Source organism: Candoia aspera, chromosome 4 (genome assembly GCF_035149785.1).
Source record: "Candoia aspera isolate rCanAsp1 chromosome 4, rCanAsp1.hap2, whole genome shotgun sequence".
In the NCBI taxonomy this organism is placed as follows: domain Eukaryota; kingdom Metazoa; phylum Chordata; class Lepidosauria; order Squamata; family Boidae; genus Candoia; species Candoia aspera.
In genome coordinates, this window is record NC_086156.1 from 45,222,572 (window position 1) to 45,240,584 (window position 18,013).

Below are 18,013 nucleotides of genomic sequence, written 5' to 3' on the forward strand. Positions count from 1 at the left end.
AATAAATGTTTCAAAATGCTTTACAGTGTAAAGATAATAAGAAATTTAGCAAAATTTCAACAAACCTGTATAAAAAACAGATACAGATAACTTTTCATTTCAAGATGACATGCTGTAATGTAAAGAGTAATAATTTTGTTTGTTTTTCATAAAAAGTCTTCAACAATACAGTTGCTTAATCTTTACCTGCAAGCCTTTAGGCTACACATGCAAAAAAAGAAAAGAAAAGAGGGATTTGAGATAAAAATCACGAAAAAGTGCTATTTTCATTTTAAGTACAGTAGTTATAAATAGTAGTATTCTGTACTCTGTCAAGTGTCCAGGGAAGTTCATGGAGCTAGTGTCCTGGAAGACTCATATTCTGACATACATTTTGGTTTAATCGCTTTGCCATTATAATAGTCGACCACTTGATTTGGAACTTCAGCCAAAACACTTTTTGCTAATGCAGCTGGGGATGCCTGCAAGAAATGGCAGAAAATAATGTATGTTACCTCAGTTCTGTTCAAATTGTTTCAACTTTTTTGTATAACTGACAGTGATGAGTTCATAACTTACCTGTAGCACTTATTTCTTACATTTATATCCTAAATTTCTTCTACAAGGTTAAAATCATGCATATGTAGAAGGGAGGGTATTATTTTATCCACACAGCAATCCTGTCAGGTAGGGTTGGCTGACTGACTTAACACCACTTGGTGATCTCTATAGTTGAATGGAAAATCCACTCTTCCCAGTTCAAAGCCAATCTCTTGGCCACTATTTTGCACTGGCTGATGAAAGACATTTTACCTCAATCTAGCCATCACTTCTGAAACAACTTATACTAAGTATAATACAGTATTTACCCAGAAGGAAAATGAGTCTGTTCCCTCCTTCCAATAATTATGAATTAGACTGGGACACCATATATTCACTGAGAATATATTAACAGAGGAAGATAGCATTGTGAATGACTGAATGAAAATTCTGGTGGAAATAATGAAAGGAAGTGGTTGAAATAGAGGCATTGTCAAGGCATGGAGCAAAGTCACTAGTTTGGTCTCCTATTACCACCCTCTGCTCCCTCCCAGCTGTAGGAGGTAAGAATTGGCCTCTGCCCATGGAGGTCCACCACACAAATGAAGATTTTAAAAAATCAGGATCATCAATCAGGGATGGTCTCCATTGCAGATATTCCCTCTATACATGGCAGATAACAAAGAGGAGGATAAGGCTACCATGTTGACTGTATCCATCTTTAGAATGGTATATCCAATCCACCATCCCTTAAGCTCTCAGAGTAGATAAATATTGATATTAAATTATGCCTTGTCCTCAGGTATGAGGTTTTACATGACTTCTACCCCATCCCCCTTATAGAGGGAGGAAATTTCTCTATTTTTATACAGTGTATATCCTGTGTGGTATTGTATGAGCTATTACATGACTTCTACCTGCCCCCACCCCCACCCTAATACCTCATACATGATGACATGATATAATGTAACATCTGTATCTCTCTACTTTGAGAGCTTAAGGAAATGTTGACTGTAAATGTCGTTCTATGGACAGATTCTGTATATAACTTCCTGCAACACTAGTGAGCACCAGGACATGGATAGCTCCTACAGCTAACGCACTGTATATGCAGTAGTCATCTGAAGTGCAATGGTCCATGAGTGCAATTCCTGAAAGAAGATTTGAACTCTACAGAAAAATCTGGTTATGCATGTCTGAGGAGTCCAAATATAGGATGAAACTAGTCATGTACTACCTCCTGGTGGTCAGTACATGTTGATTGAGGGCTTGAAGGTTTAGGCATACTTGTTTAGCAATAAGAGCCACTGAACTTAATGGGGCCTATTACAGAAGCATGTATAGGTTTATTTTAGGTGAGTCCAGATTTCCAATTTTTCCAGGGTAAGTATGTCTCTCTATTTGTGAATGTGTGCACAAGAGTCATTTGTGTTATGTACTATATGTGTATCTATATACACGCACGGACACATGCACGCACATATACATATATGACCCTGTATATTTATATGAATGTACACTAATATAAAGATAGGTAACTTGCACTGATTTCTTTGGGACTAGTTTTAGTGGCAGTTAAATTGATAAGATAAAGAAGCTGGCCAGTGTGCAGGATATTTTTTGTTTTATAATTTTTTTCTATTTAATCTTCCTTTTAGGGGACAGGAATTTGCTGCTGAATTGACTTCAGGATAGTATTTTTTATGGTAGATTTAATAATATCAAGTTGTTTAATGTAGATTACATTTTTAAAAGTCTGAATCATGATTTTTTGTTTTATGTTCACACTATATTGTTATTTTAACTAGCATATGGTTCATCTTGTAATGACATTAGTATCCTCCAGTGCTGGGCTATAATTCTGTAATACCCAGACCAAAACTCTTCCATCTCCCCCATCTTAATCATCATTCTACAATATTAATTTTCACTGGTTTATGCTTCTATATTCCAATATTGTGACTTTTTCAGAAGATTATAAATTTATTTTACTAAATAAGTAATGCTATTAAAATACACATGATCTACATTTTTTCTGATTTACTTCTCAATTGTCTGCTGGTAGAAGAGGCAATCAGTATGTTCTGTAATCCACAATTTATATTATTTTATTACTTATGCTTCTGCATTTAATCAAAGCCTTTCTCTCTTAAGACAGGCTCAAACGTCATGTTTAGCCAAGAATAGCAAGAAATACTTTACATATGTTATGTTAGGTGTACACCTAAAATATAATGTAACACATATATCTACATAGAAGAACATTTACTTCACTAAAAATCACCCTTGAATCTCTTTTTATCTGAATTATGTGTGAAGATTACTATGATAGCTATAGCATTTATGGGTGGAATCCCTGAACTAAGAAATAATGCCTTATCAAAAATAATACAGTTGAAACAAATCTTACATGTTTGAAATTTCTGAATGGCACAAACTGAACGATGTCTCGTAGAACTGGTTCTCCCTTGGGAGACCTCAGGATGCCATCATCCCCATCAAGCATCTGCATGTCACTGAAATCAGCATTTCCGACTCCAACAATGATGACTGACATGGGGAGGTGAGAGGCATGGACAATGGCTTCACGCGTGTCAGCCATGTCTGTGATGACTCCATCGGTCAGAATCAACAAGATGAAATATTGCTAAAGGGAAGAAAAGGAGCATCAACATTTGAATGCACTTCTGGCAATCATTGATAAAAACAATGCTGCTGAGATCCCCTGGCAGCTGCCCACTGCAACTATTTTTATGGCACTTTTCACTGAAGATGACCAGAGGCGGAAAGTTAAATAAATGTAATAAAAACAAACAAGTTAAAATTACAAGATACACTTATTCTACAGGAGGTATGGAGGCAACAGTAAGATATGCTTCCCTCAGAACAGTCATATAACATTCATGTAGACTGGGATCATATAACATAATAAGTCACAATGTGTTTAATCTGGCTTTGGGTCAGTGTGTTGTTTGAATCAGCAGCTACTTGCTAAATCATGGTATATAGTGTGCATGTTGTGTGAACCTGCCAATTGTGGATTGTTCACTAAACCATGGTTAAACATGCTATGGTTTGGCATAATGTATAAACTCAATATAGTAACTTTTCTCACCCACTCTCCTGAGTAAATGTTAGGAGAGTATCTTATAAAAAAAATAGAAATAATCCAAAGGAAGAACCAAAAGATTTCTGAAAGTAATTAGTTTAATGGCACCAGTATATAATTTGAGTGGCAACCAGCTTTCTCTATGAATTGTGTACGAATTGCTGGCTGTATCTGAAAAGTATATGAATTGCTGGCTGCCCAGTCTTGCTAAAAAAACCCTCAATATATAAATGATTATAAAGGTAGCAGAAATTATGAGCCAGATAAAGATGACCATGATTGTCTTTAATTACATTGAAAGGAAAAGAAACTAATTTAAATGCAACAAACTTTTCCAGGACTTAACTTCCAATGAGACTATGGAATCACTGGTTTAGAACTGCAGCTGGATTGGCACCAGCTACTGTGATTGTATAAATTAACAGCTGTATAAAATAGTATAATAAAGACATTCTATTTTTGAATTATGCATAGAACATCATCAGTACCTCTTCCATGTGACACAGAAAGCTAGGACATAGTTAGGCCTGGCACAACATGCACATCAATATTATGCATTTGACTGTAGTTAAGGATAGCATCTTAACCACAATTTGTATTCGCTGGTGGGTATGCAAATATCTTAATGTTAGTATCAAATCTAGTTAACTATACCTTAAAAACATGCTTAGTTTTTCATATATTTTTGGAAATGCTTACTCTTCTCCCCATTTCTACAATGAAAACCACCACAACTAGAAAACACAAAATGTGTGCATTGAAAGAGTGGGGGAAATTCTCCTTTCATTATGCTAGTACTGCTCAGATGCTGAGTGTCCAAGGATGGTTAAAGTATGTCAATGTGTATCTAATCTGGTGTTTTCTGCTCTCAAAAGGAAAGATAGCATAAACGAACTCATTGTCTTCCGTGATCCTTACCGATGCCTCCTTGGTGTTCGTTTCTTCTGATGCTGATTTAGCCACTTTTTGAATGATGGGAGCAATGTTGGTTGGCCCATAAAGCTGAAGCTTCGGGAGGCAATTCTGATATGCTTCTACAACCCCTTGAATCCCTTGTAAAATGACAAGATGAAGAAGAAAGGCTGAAGGCAGGGACTGAGCAAATCCCTTGGGAAGGAGGGCATGAAACCATTGTTTCCTCCAGGTGCGTTTTGTTTAAGCAACTCATGCAATCTTATTCATGGAAGTGATCAGCTAGACAGCCTATTTAGTCTGCCCAGCCATGATTCTGAAAAAGTTGAAAGAGTGCGACTCTCCCCACTGACCTGACCTCTTTTATATGACATATATCATTCATGAACTAGCTCTCTTCCTTGCCATCAGCATTCAACTGTGCATTTTGTAGATATTAACCATCCCAGATGATATTAAAAGCCTTTGCAAGTACAGTCATTTTGTGTGTCATAGAAGCTTTTGCTAATAATGCGAGCATCAGAAAAATGCTATGTCTTTAGAGGCTTATAGAGATTAATTATTAGATGGAAATTGCTTGGTACATTTTGTTATCTCCAGCTGCCCTTAGTAATTTTTGACTAAACCATTATATAGCCTTTCTAAAGACCTGTATTTTATTAAGAAATTTGAAATGGAAATCTTGGAATAAGATCTAGATCTTGAATAAGAATGGTTTGGCATAGTTCTTGCTACTGCTGCTGTTGCTGTTGCCATCGTCATCATCCTTCTCAAAGAGAGCTATATAAAATTATATAATAAAATAAAAATTATCTTTTTAGAAAAGCACTCTAGTAAAACAATCAACTATAAAACAAATTCCCATAAATGAAATAATTAAACTGTCTGGCTGCAACAAATTAAAACAGAGTTCAGCAACAAACTAGTTCTACGCTCAACAGTTAACTATAAATTGTATTATAAAATATATTAACCTATATTTTATATTGTATTATAAAATATATTAACCTATAAATTAAATGAGAATTTCTATTCTCATTTAATTGTTATATGTAACCTTTTCTGGATGCCCTAAATGATTCATATTTAAGACTTCAAAAATAACACCTATGCAGGAATTCGTCTTAATACTGAGTCCAACTCCTGAAAGTCCAACTACCTTCAGTGCTTCAGGGAGATACAAGATCTTTCCCAGCTATACCTGAAAGTGCTGGACATTGATCCTGGGCAGTTGTGTGTGTAGCGCACTACAATTAACAGTTCTCATATGACCTGTCCCCTGAGTGTGAGCTGTAACAAGGCAAGCATACAAGGGACAGTGAATATGAGATCAGTACTTTGCAGATACATAGATTTAAATATGCAGTTTGGGCTTAACAATTGATCAAAAGTACAGTGAACAGCTGAGCTGCATTACACTGTTTGCTGTAAAAAAAAAAAAAAGCTGGTTACCTGCACATTCTGGATTATCTTCATTAAAGTTGATTGCAAAATCATGAGACACCTGTGGACAAAGCCACCCCCCCCCACAAGAATTAGATACATTTTTTGCTTTGAAAAAATTCTTGTTGTTTCTCATTGGCAAGTGGAGAATTCAAATTAGTTTTTTTCTAGACATTCACTACCGAAGGCTTTTCAAAAAATAATTTATTGTGCTGCTTCATAGTTGTAGGTTTGTGTCATGTATTAGTGAAGAGTATCTGCGCAATTCAAGTCAAGAATATTTTCTAAGGTAGAAGAAATGGGAATGGGAACCATTTGGTCAATTCATATCTGAATGTGAACCTATCTAATTTTGCATTTTCAAACAATTATATGTACCAAAATTTAGTTTACCATTCAAATTTGAAGTTCTTCAAATTCTGCAGTACAGTCTCTAATAATAACAATAAAGCTTGTAAATTAGGGAAAATCTGTATGCATATATTGAAAAACAGCATATACTCATGAAAACAATGCATGAGCATTTTATTGGGAAAAATGTGTATAATACAAAAAAAAAAGAGGCATTTTCATGCAAACTTGAATTAATGTTTATAGAGCCAGCCTGAAAATTTCTGTAAATGCTTATGGTCAAATTTTCACCCTTGGTATTAAATACTTAACAGTGTGATGCATGTTTATGCAGTTGTAAGAAAAAAAAGAATCATATATAGCGTTCAAATGGTCATTGTGTCAGTTTTCTTCCCAGAGTATAGATTTTGAATTTCTATCACCTTATTTGTTTCCCCTCTTATTTATTTCAAATTATGATTTAGGAAAAGTGCATTTCCCAATGGAATCTGAAACTCTTGAAATGTGACTGATATTGTCTTATTTTAAGAAAGGTAGCTGCAAACAACAGATCTCCAGGCCTACCTTCTTTGGATAGAACTGACCCAGCCATTACATTCAATCTGGAAGAAGCTGCTACTGATCAAAGAGAATATCTCCAGGTTGAACTGTGGGGTCCTTGGTGCCCTCTGAGCCTGGTTGTCTTCTTGCAGACGTTTCATTGCCCGACTAGGCAACATCTTCAGTGCTGAAGATGTTCCTCACATCTTCAGTGCTGAACGTCTTCACACTGAAGATGTTGCCTAGTTGGGCAATGAAACGTCTGCAAGAAGACAACCAGGCTCAGAGGGCACCAAGGACTCCAAAGCTGCTACTGATCTGGTGAGGTGAAGGAGAACCATGGCCCAGAAACTGTACTGTTTGACGTTGCCCCCTATTTCATGTAATAACCTCCTTTCTGAAATCAGGCTAGTACATACCCTGTTGACACTGGGAAAATTGGTTGAAACAGAATTTTTCTCGAGAGCATAATTAGGTAGGTCATTTAAAAAAATTTCTTATTGTTCTAAGTCATTTTAAACTTTTTTTATAGTTTATGGGGTTTTTTATCATATAAATCACTGGAAGTCCTTGGTGATTATGTAGGAATGAATGGAGTAATTAATACATCTCTTCCATGTTTCTTTTTTAATACAGGTTGGAAGTCTAAGTCAAAACATAAGCCACATTAACTTAACAGTCATTCACACAGCCCAGTAAATAATATTTATGCCCCAGAAAGTAGAATGCTTTTCTAAGCACTCATTAAAGAAATACATCTTTCATATATATATATACAGTATGTATATGTATATATTATATTATATTATATTATATTATATTATATTATATTATATTATATTATATTATATTATATTACTAATTTAAATAATTTAATGCAAAGGTATATAATGTGATGGACAATAATATATTTAAAGTATGGTCCTTGATGTTGATGAAGGGAGTCATGGAGATGACCTTGGAGAAAACATCCAGAAGCCATTAAGACAACAACAGGTACAGAAGCACGCATTAAGCCCAGAGAGATGGGAAAGTATTAAAAAAAGACTCAAACTGGCTCTCTTTGAGTTCCTGAGAAATAAAAGGGAGGGAAGGGAAGATTTTCAAGATTCTATTACTATAGCCTATCTCAGGGTTTCTCAGCCAGGGTTCCATGGAACCCTAGGGTTCCGTGAGAGGTCACTAGCAGTTCCCCGGGAGATGACGATTTATTTAAAAATAATTTCAAATTCTGGCAACTTCACATTAAAGAGATAAGTGTCATTCTTTATTTTTATTTTAAGGACACCGTTAATGCATATACACAGGCCTACACATGAAATGAATATAATAATTTTGTAACCTCTGGCCTATATTTGAGCTTGAATGAGCAGGGGTTCCCCAAGGCCTGAAAAATATTTCAAGGGTTCCTCCAGGGTCAAAAGGTTGAGAAAGGCTGGCCTATCTCAATAAAGTACAGTTTTAGTCTTCCTGTGAAGTCATTTTCCTGTTCTGATCTATCTCATACAGCTAACAGTCTACAGGTAGTCCTCAATTAATGACCATTACTGGGACCAGAATCTCAGCCACTGAGCGAAACTGTCATTAAGTGAGATGGCACATGACTGCTTCGCTCAACAACTGCAATATCAGCATTCCCAGTTGCAGTCATTAAGCGATCTTGGGGGTTGTTAAGCAAAGTCTCATGTAAGGAATGCTGGATGCCTCGGCGGGGTGGGGGAGACCCTGGGAGGCCTGGCGCAGGCCATGTGCAAGGGTCTCTCTGCTCAGGAGTGGAGAATCCTGCTTGGATCTTGGCTCCCTCTCATCTTTGGGGGCTGTTTCAAGAGCTCCCTGCTGAAGGATTCTCGGCCCGAGTGGAGAGATGGCATATAAGTTAAGGAGCATGGGGTGTCTCTGGGGGGGGGGGGGGTGGAATCCTTCAAGATTCCAGCTTCGTGCAGCAGGCATGAAGGATTTAGCTAAATCCTTTGTGCCAGCTTGCACGGAGCAGGAATCCTTTGGCAAAGAGCTCTTGAAACAGCCCCCAGAGATGAGAGGATGTCCTCTCAGCAAGAAGCAGCAGCTTGCAACCTTCCCTGTCAGCTTCCCCATTGACTTTTTGGGGAAGCCGGCAGAGAAGATTGCAAATGGTGTTCACATGAACGCAGGGCCCTTGGCAACTGGTCATAACTGCAAGCAGGTTTCCAAGCACCCAGATTGTGATCACGTGACTATGGGGGGGGGGTGTTGCGACATTTTGTGATGGTTGGAAGTGCTTTACAGGCCATAAAGCACGCTTTCTGAGGCTGTCGTAACTTCAATGGTCATTAAGCAACTAGTCGTTAAGCAAGGACTACCTGTATGAGGTCCCTAATCTGTCTTTATTTCATTCACAAGATACTTTTCAATTAAAATTTCACGGAAGGTGACATATTACAAAGCAAAGCCCCTACTGCAATCTGTCTTTGGAAAAATGTCTCCTGGCCTGGAATAATAAAATAAAATAAAATAAAATAAAAATGATGCATGATTGGAATTCAGTGCTTTGTTTGGGAACATGTCCACCTATGGCTAAAAATGAGAGGTTAGTAGGATAGTAGATAGAACTTTGGGAGTCCAGAGTGGCTGGCTGGGGCAGCTTGCAACATCCTGCTCACAACTGTACTCAGTTGTCAACACACCATTTTTTCATTGAAGCCATTTATTTTTTATTATTATTATTATTACTATTATTATTTGCTTTTAAAATAGTAACAAAAAAAGAAAAAGAACACACAGATAATTATGATGCAAATACATACATTCTTGAAGAAAAAAACATAAAAAGTGCTTTAAAAAAAGTGAAAAAAATTACAATAGAAAAAAGAATAATATATCACTATAACAGTTAACAATTACAATTCTATATATACTTATCTAATGTAAATATTATTCAAGTGCATATATATTTATTTCTAATACACTTATATAACACTTTTTAAACCTACTGTATTTTGTATAAATGAATTCCATATTTCATTATACTTATCCATACAAAGTCTACATCTATAGGCAATCCGCTCATAAGTGGCAAGTGTAATCAGATATTCAATCTGTTGAATAAATGGAGCCATACATTTATCTGTCCAGTGCTGTAATATCAGTCTTTTGGCCATAGTAAGGGCACATCATTGAAGCCATTTATATCCAGTGGCCCAAAAGACTGCCTGTATGTGGTCTTGTTAACTTAATGTAAACATGCTGCTTTACATGCCCTCATCTTTCTTTTCATCCTCAATCCTTGGAACCCATTCTTGAATCACAAAACATGGTCACCTTTGTTCAGAGGCCTTCACAAAACAAAATTCTTTTCAGAAACTATTTTAATTCCAGTCCTCTGAAGCTCCGATAACCACCCAAACTATCAACAGTGCTGTATGCTAAAAATAAAATTGGTCACAACAGGAGGGGAAATTGAGTGGTAAGGGAAACACTCTCATATGGTAATATTATGTGAAAAGCCTTAAAGGCCTTAAAATTATCTTCACTGGGTTGGAATTCAGAATTATGCATAGCATGATGTTATTTGAGCTGAGAGCCTCAAAACTATAAATCATGCAGGTAAATCTAAAATTGCTTCTGCCACTCCTTTTCACTCCCTCCTGCCATTTCCACCATTGCTTCCCACTCCAGAAACTTATACATTATGCTAGAGACTTCAAAAAAAAAATGAGGAAGATTCACCTGTTCACCTACTTTATAGTCCGGAGGTATCCTGGCTCCAAAGCCATACACTGGGAACATTTTATCACTGAAATCAAGATAGACAGGGATTGTTGATCTTTGCTATACTGATCACATTTCATTTTTCCTCCACCACCAAAGTCATAAATAAATTACAAAGAAGAAAAATGTTTTGTAAGAATAAGTAAGTTATTCTCTCATTCCTATATAATTTCAAACTAACCTGTTCATTCATGCCCATGTTTATCAAAGATTTTGAAACAATACTACCATTTTCCTAAAGCTACTTTAATATTTCATAGTTTCTGTTTTGTTGACTCCTTTTCATTTGTAAATTGCTAAGACATGGACTTTATCTCAATATTTAAACATTTGATTAGTGTTGTCTGGATGTATTGCCCTGTTATACTTCGTAGGCAATGCCTGAATCTACCAATTATGTAGGTTTGGCCTACCTCAATCTGCAAATATTTTATTTATTTATTTATATTTCAAATTTAGTCACTGCCTCTGTGTGGTTTACAAGAAAAACAAAAATAAATACCAATTAAAATACAATAAAAATATTCTTAAATAATATAGACCAAGGCGTAGATGTTAAAACATTCTTAATTTATGGGAGCATCTTCAGGGTGCTAACCACCCCCAGGGTTGGTTACCCCTCCTTACATCCCACGCAAGATGGCACAGCCAGGTCTTCACCCCTTTCCTCGAAGGAGAGTGGGTGCCCACCTCACCTCTGGGGAAAGAGTGTTCCATAGGGCTTTCTCTACATGAGATCTCTCTACATGCAATATCTAGATCTCTGCCTCTCTTTTGATAACCAGGAAGCTATTATGGCCAGTTAAGTTAAAAAAAAATTTAAAAAAAGGCAAAGATGACTTTGAGTTGAACTTGACTTCTGGTGAGTACATCTAGGTTTCTTGGAAATGTTATGGAAGTAGTTTGCTGTTGCCTTCTTGGATTTTTCTTTTACTTCCCAGTTTATTTAACAGCCCTAGAATTCCCAGTCAGGGAGTTCTACTACTAACCTGGGCTTTTGATATCAGTCAAGGTTGACTAGATGTTGCCATCTAGCAACATCTCCTTCAAGTTAAGCTATTTATCTGAAGTATTTGAAGGCAGAAATCTTTGGCCTCTTAGGTTGCTTTTGATGATATCATTCTGCTGGAAATTGATTATTGTGCAATTTACTTGGGCAATTTTGTTAACTTCCAAGTGTGAGTTAAACTGCAGCCATAATACCTTCAATAAGTTAAGTTTGTATAACCATGTCTCTTCATCATTTAACAGAATACAACGATTCTTACATAAAGCTATCTACAATACATAACCATAATCTGTGCAGCATTTTGAACTCCTGTTCTATTGCATATTGACAGTAAGTCTTGAAATTTTGTGTTAGCATCTTTTACATTGTGATTAGTCTTTATATCTATACCTATATCTGTATCTGTATTCATATCCATCTATATCAAAAAGCCAGTAGCCAACTAATTTTATGCTAATTATCCTGCTGTGCCATCTTTTGAATATATGCTGATTTTAAAAGTTGCCAATATTTTAAGAAGCTCTTAACACCTGGCTTTTCCCCAGGGATTGGAGGGGGGGGGCGGTATTGTGTCCATCTTGATTATTTTGGTTGTTTTAGGTTGTGTGAAGTTGTCTTGTGTGCAATATGTTTTATTGGGTTTTTTTTTCTTTCTTAGTGGTTTTTATTATTTTTTATGTTATTGTGATGTTAGTTTTTATCTTGCATGCTGTCCTGGGTTGCATGTGATTGGGCAGCTATATAAATTGATTGATTGATTGATTAAATAAATGTCAAGTACAGAGGTTGATTTCTTAATCTTACATAATTTAAATGTCTCTATAAGCCTTACAAACCTAAAGATGGCATAACTGCTGCATGATAAGATTATTTTAAAAGAAATATTGCTCTTAAAAAAAATAAATTAAAATATATGCACCCACTTTAATCACTGCTCTGTCAATTTTGTCCTTAAAAAATAAAATAAATTGCTGCTTAGGTGCCTTGGGGAAGCTGAACTTGCTGACTAGCAAGAAACATGTGCTTGTAATTGAGCTCTAAGTATTTGAAAATAGAGAACACAAATGTGGTACCTACAAAAGGAATAATTAATGAACATGGGAAATATACTTGCCCTGACATTAACTTCTAAAAGGTATTTCCTAATGAATTAGCCAACAAATACTATCCCCATAAATTTATCTCATTAACAATAAAAGCAGCAGTGCTGGCAAAGGAAGTCTGTCCCCCCCATCTGTTAAATGAGTTTCAAATGTGCAAGCTAATCACAAAAACATAAACACATTTTTACCCATGAATACAAAGCAAGGAATAAATGAGGGACTGAGAATAAGAAACAGCGTAGCTGCATTCCCATAAAATGGTAAGCCAGGATTCCAGAAAATCTGCACTTGCAAGTTAGTTATTAACACAGACAACCTGAGTACCCCTGTTGGCCCCTCATTAGCTATATTTATTGTCCACATTCTGTGATAGACTAAAACTTATAGTGTACTGTATATGCCAGCATCTAAAATGTTTATGGATATTCAGAAACTTTACAGCAGATCAGCAAATATTCATTAGAAGGCCAATAGGCTATTATACTAGTTGGCTGTTTGCATTTTGGCTCTACTGAATTTACAAGTTAGTTTCTCATTATTTAAAAATCAAACCCAAACATTCATCATGTGCAAAAGTCCATCTAAAATCCAAATAGTCAGGCATTCACTTAAGGTAAAGGTAAAGGTTTCCCTTGACATTAAGTCCAGTCGTGTCCGACTCTAGGGGGCGGTGCTCATCTCCGCTTCAAAGCCGAAGAGCCGGTGTTTGTCCATAGACACTTCTGTGGTCACGTGGCTGGCATGACTACACGGAATGCCATTACCTGCCCGCCGAAGTGGTACCTATTGCTAGGTTGGCAGGAGCTGGGACTGGCAACGGGAGCTCACCCCATCACGTGGATTCGAACCGCTGACCTTCCGATCAGCAAGCTCAGCAGCTCAGCGGTTTAACATGCAGCGCCACCATGTCCGTATTCAGTCTCCAAAAGCAGGAGCTGAAACTGAACCCCGGTCTCCAATGTGCACAATAGCAGGGAAAGTCATGGCTCTTTTAAGGTATCAGAGGTGCTGCTCCTTCAAGGACACCACTTGCTCCAAAGCACCTGTTGGAGACTGAATCTGAACTGCTGCACAGCCTTAATAAATATTAGTTCATTAAAAGCCCAGTTCTAAATTCTGTTATATTATGGGAGCAGACCACAGTTTGGTCTAAAGCACAGATTCAACAGAGGTAAATAGTAAGATTATGCAGCCTTTCAGATTCAGAGACAAAAAGATACTTTGCAGCATTCTAGGGATAAATGTAGCCCCTTTCTCTAATTCTTTCAAGCCCTTGCACTTTTCCTGGGATGGGAAAACATAGATCCTGATGTATAACTATAAAACTATTTTATCATAATTTGGGGCATTTGAAAAGGAAAAAGTGCAAATTTAAAAATGAACAGACCGATTTCAACATGTTTCCAAAATGGATCTTTAGCACAAGTTCATCCACTTGGGTGTCCAAGGGGAAGGAAGAGAAAGGGGGAGCAAGTCATGTCACGTGAGTCACGAGGACATTGTACAAATGATATGACTGATGTCATATGGCTTTTCAGATCACTTACCCTACACATTAAAGATACAGTTTTCAAACGGTTAGGTATTGAACATTAGTGATGTGTTTAGCCACTGTAATACAGTGACAAATCATGTTGCAACCCATTTTGGGGACAACTGTGAAGAAGGATTAGGGGCCTGGCAACAGCTTCATGGCAGATACAGGTGACCTGTGGGCCATGGATTGCTTATCCTTGCCATAAATTATTATTTTATTGAAATTATTTGGAATGAAGGGCAAGACAGGTATAGTGCCTGGGATTAGGTCAAAATATAAATAAAAATTATAAGTTGTAAAGGAAGGGAAACATAATAATTCCCAGGAATGTACACTGTCATGAGAAAAAAGGAAATGCCAGGTATCCTTGTATGCTCATCCTCACTCCTTCTAGTAACCTTAAACTTTGCTTAATGAATTCTAAATTGGAGAACTGTCTATTAACTAAAATGCAGTTCCTACAGCTATATTAAGAAATGATGTTGTATGATTTCGTGGACAGCACTTGATAGTAATCAGTTCTTATCTGAGCCTTTGGCTGCCACACACATAATTGTTGGCTCTCTGGGGATTTTATTCTAATTTGCAGAAGTTTCATTTACGCTACTCCAGCAGTGTTCAACTCAAGTCCTTCGCTTGTCTTTGAAAGAAAGCTTCATTATGATGCAAATAGCAATCCCGTGAAGTAGGCTAATTGCCTCAAGAATAATTCAGAAGCAGAAGTAGCATCAGTCTGCCAAGGTACTCATTGTCAGTGTGATATTTCTATCTGATTTATACATTCATGATATCTCATATGACAGACATTGTCATATATTTCAAGTGAACAGAAGAAATGCTACTTCTTTACAGTGAAGAGGACTAGACCCAAACATAACACAGACGCACCCAATGAATCCATGCAATTTTACTTTATCATTGTGTACCACTTGCAAACAGAATGTTTGATAAAAAGCCTTGGAACAGCCAATACCAAAGGCTTAGAAGTGTGTTAAATAGTCCTTAGTCTGTATTACATATCAATAATTATTTGGGTCATGATTCAAAATACTATTAGGTGCACATAAATTCAGGTTTATCCTTAAAACCACAAATCCAGAAGTCCTCATAATAATCTACATAGAGACTGCTTTGCTCAAACGAGTGTTATGCCAGATCAGACATACGTATATGTGTTTTATATTTAAACGTTGATGTAACAATAGAAGGTGTGGGGGCTACTTGAAAATATGCATGTCCAGGTATATTGAGCCAATGGTTGATGTTCAGATAGACTCCAAATTTCTGAACAGCATTTATCAAGTAGATCTAGGGATTTGTAATCAATATCTCACCAGGCTGTGCTTATCAAACCTCTGTATGTAGCCCAATTACGCTAGAATGCTTGGAGTTTTTCAGTGCAATAGAATCAGTATTGCTCTACAGCTATCAATATCTGACTATCAGCTTTATCATATTACTTGATGGGTATTTAGAAACTACTCTGAAAGAAACATGATCAACTTTCACCTGTCATAGTCTTGGCAGATTTCCCCAACAGCAACCAGGGCCTTCAAGTACTCATTTGGCTGATATGGATGGATGTAGTGGAGTGAACAGCTGTTCCGAGGATCACCATTTGAGGCTGTAAAATCTATAGCTACCTAGAAAAGAAAAAAGAAAAAAGCAATACACATCTTATTATGTTTGTCTCCATGCTTCATAGCATCATCTTTAATCACAATCAATGATAAACACTGGAAGTGGAGAATGTGAAACAAGTACAATGCACCTATTTTGTGTTACACTTCCAAACCAACTGCTGGTACTTTATAATGTGCTGCATACTGAAAAGATTCTGCCTTGCACCATTACATTTCTTGCCTCTGCTTGCTATCTCTTTTTTAAAAAGATGGCACAGAGTGTACTGTAGGTGTTAGATTCCTATCTGAATCAATTATAGGACAAATATTACTCCAATGTAGAAGAAGCATCTCCTTTGCTTACTCAGATACTTGGGCTCATTTTAAGATGCTACTTTTATTTTAAAAGAATGCACTCATTTGACAACCACCCCACTTCCACTGGTCCAATTATTCTTCAATATTCAGGAAGCTTCCTTTGTAACTGGGATGGCATTCATATAGATCAGGGTATTTTCTGTGATAGTATTTAATTTCCAGCTTTCTTCTGCATGATAACTTTGTGACACGCTATGGAAGTGAAAGTTGGACTTTGAAGTGTTACACACACAAGCAAGTTGCTCCCAAGGTTCAGCTTATGGTCACTCATTCACGGCCTGTTGAGGCACGCGGACCTTGTCAGCCCCCCTTGCTTTCTACCTGGGTTTTCCAGATAGGTGCGGCTTGAGCAGACAAGACACACACCCTGGTCAACAGCCAGGAAATAATTAGGGGGACACACAAATAACTTTCAACCAAATGCTGAGGCACAACATGTTCTTTGAAATACACGGAGACCCAATGAATTTAAAGTTAACAGCAAAACTTTACTGGTTACAAAGTACATTTGCTCTTTCTCACACGCACGCACAGACACACACGCTCATCCACACCTACCCATGTCCTCCCAACTAGGCTGCCAGGCACTAGTTAGAGGGACGGAAGTTGCCAAGTCTGGATCCAAATATGACTCAAGGAGTGGGCAGGCTTTGGGACCCCCTTTATCCCCAAAAGTTCTTGCTTTGTTGCTTCACAAGACTGGCAGCTACTCTGGCCTTGTTAATTACAAGTCTGGTAGCTGTTGATGGGATTGGGAGGGGGGTTTCCATGTGGTCAGGCCCAACTTCCTTTGTCTGGTTCAGGTGACACTTTTCCTTTGTTTCCTTAACAACTTGCTTCCAACTTGTCTACCTCCCTGACGGGATCTTTTAGATAAGTTTCCTGGCTTTTGTCCTCTCTGCATATGTACGTGTCTGCTCCATCTTTAGGTAACGGCAGCTTTAGCCTAGTCTCACAGAAGAAGCAAAATAGGAAGAGTACTGATGCTTTTGAACATTTTAAACTAAGGGCTGTTATCTGAATGATGTAATTGTATCTTTAAATGACACAATTATCCATGAAATATGAAATTCCAGTTCCTTTGATGGGAGTGAATAAGGAGGGGCCATCTGAATATCCCTTTACTGCTATTAAATTTTTACCTACAAAAGGCAGATGCTGACAATAGGATTGCAAACCTACAAGATATTTTTAAATCTTCAGCCATGGTCCAGTCAGATTTATGGGAAGCCTTACTTTTTCCTTGAATAGCATTTGCAGCATCTGTTTCTCTCATAATATTTCCATTTGATTCAGGTGAGCTAAGTGAAAATCTGCCAAGTAAATTTCATGACATTAACTGCAGGGTGAGCTATGGGGTTATTTTCCCTTATCTGCTAATACAATGTTGTAGAATCATTTAGTCAGTCAAATATATTTAATTTTAAAAAATAAAGCCCTCCTCTCAAAGTGACCACAGTATAAAAAAATGGGTTGAAAAAAACAAACATTTGCTTGTATTTATCAGATACATTCTTTCTAGCGAGACATGATATGCTTACAAAGGCGCATCTTCGAAGACTCAATTTGATGCTACAAAAGCTCTCATTAGCTCTTCAAATTAGCAGGTACATCATACTATAGCTTTTTGTTCACACACCCATGCTTAGCAACTTGGCTCCCTCCCCTATCAAACAGCCTTTCAGATCACAGCTGCATTGTATTGTCTGCCCCCTGCTTGAACTCAATGAAGACGTAATTAAT

The 18,013-nt window shown here is 37.1% G+C and overlaps 1 protein-coding gene across 1 annotated transcript in view; it reads right to left on the minus strand.

Moving 5' to 3' along the window:
* Positions 1-233: 233 nt before the first annotated feature.
* CPNE4 (copine 4) overlaps positions 234-18,013 on the minus strand; it is a 75,252-nt gene continuing 57,472 nt past the window's right edge. Inside the window, exons 9-14 of the mRNA XM_063303982.1 lie at positions 15,780-15,913; positions 10,592-10,646; positions 5,993-6,044; positions 4,547-4,680; positions 2,930-3,166; positions 234-461 (exon numbers count right to left, since the gene is read on the minus strand). Coding sequence (XP_063160052.1) covers positions 330-461; positions 2,930-3,166; positions 4,547-4,680; positions 5,993-6,044; positions 10,592-10,646; positions 15,780-15,913 — 744 coding nt within the window. The 3' untranslated portion in view covers positions 234-329. The remainder of the gene's footprint in view (positions 462-2,929; positions 3,167-4,546; positions 4,681-5,992; positions 6,045-10,591; positions 10,647-15,779; positions 15,914-18,013) is intronic.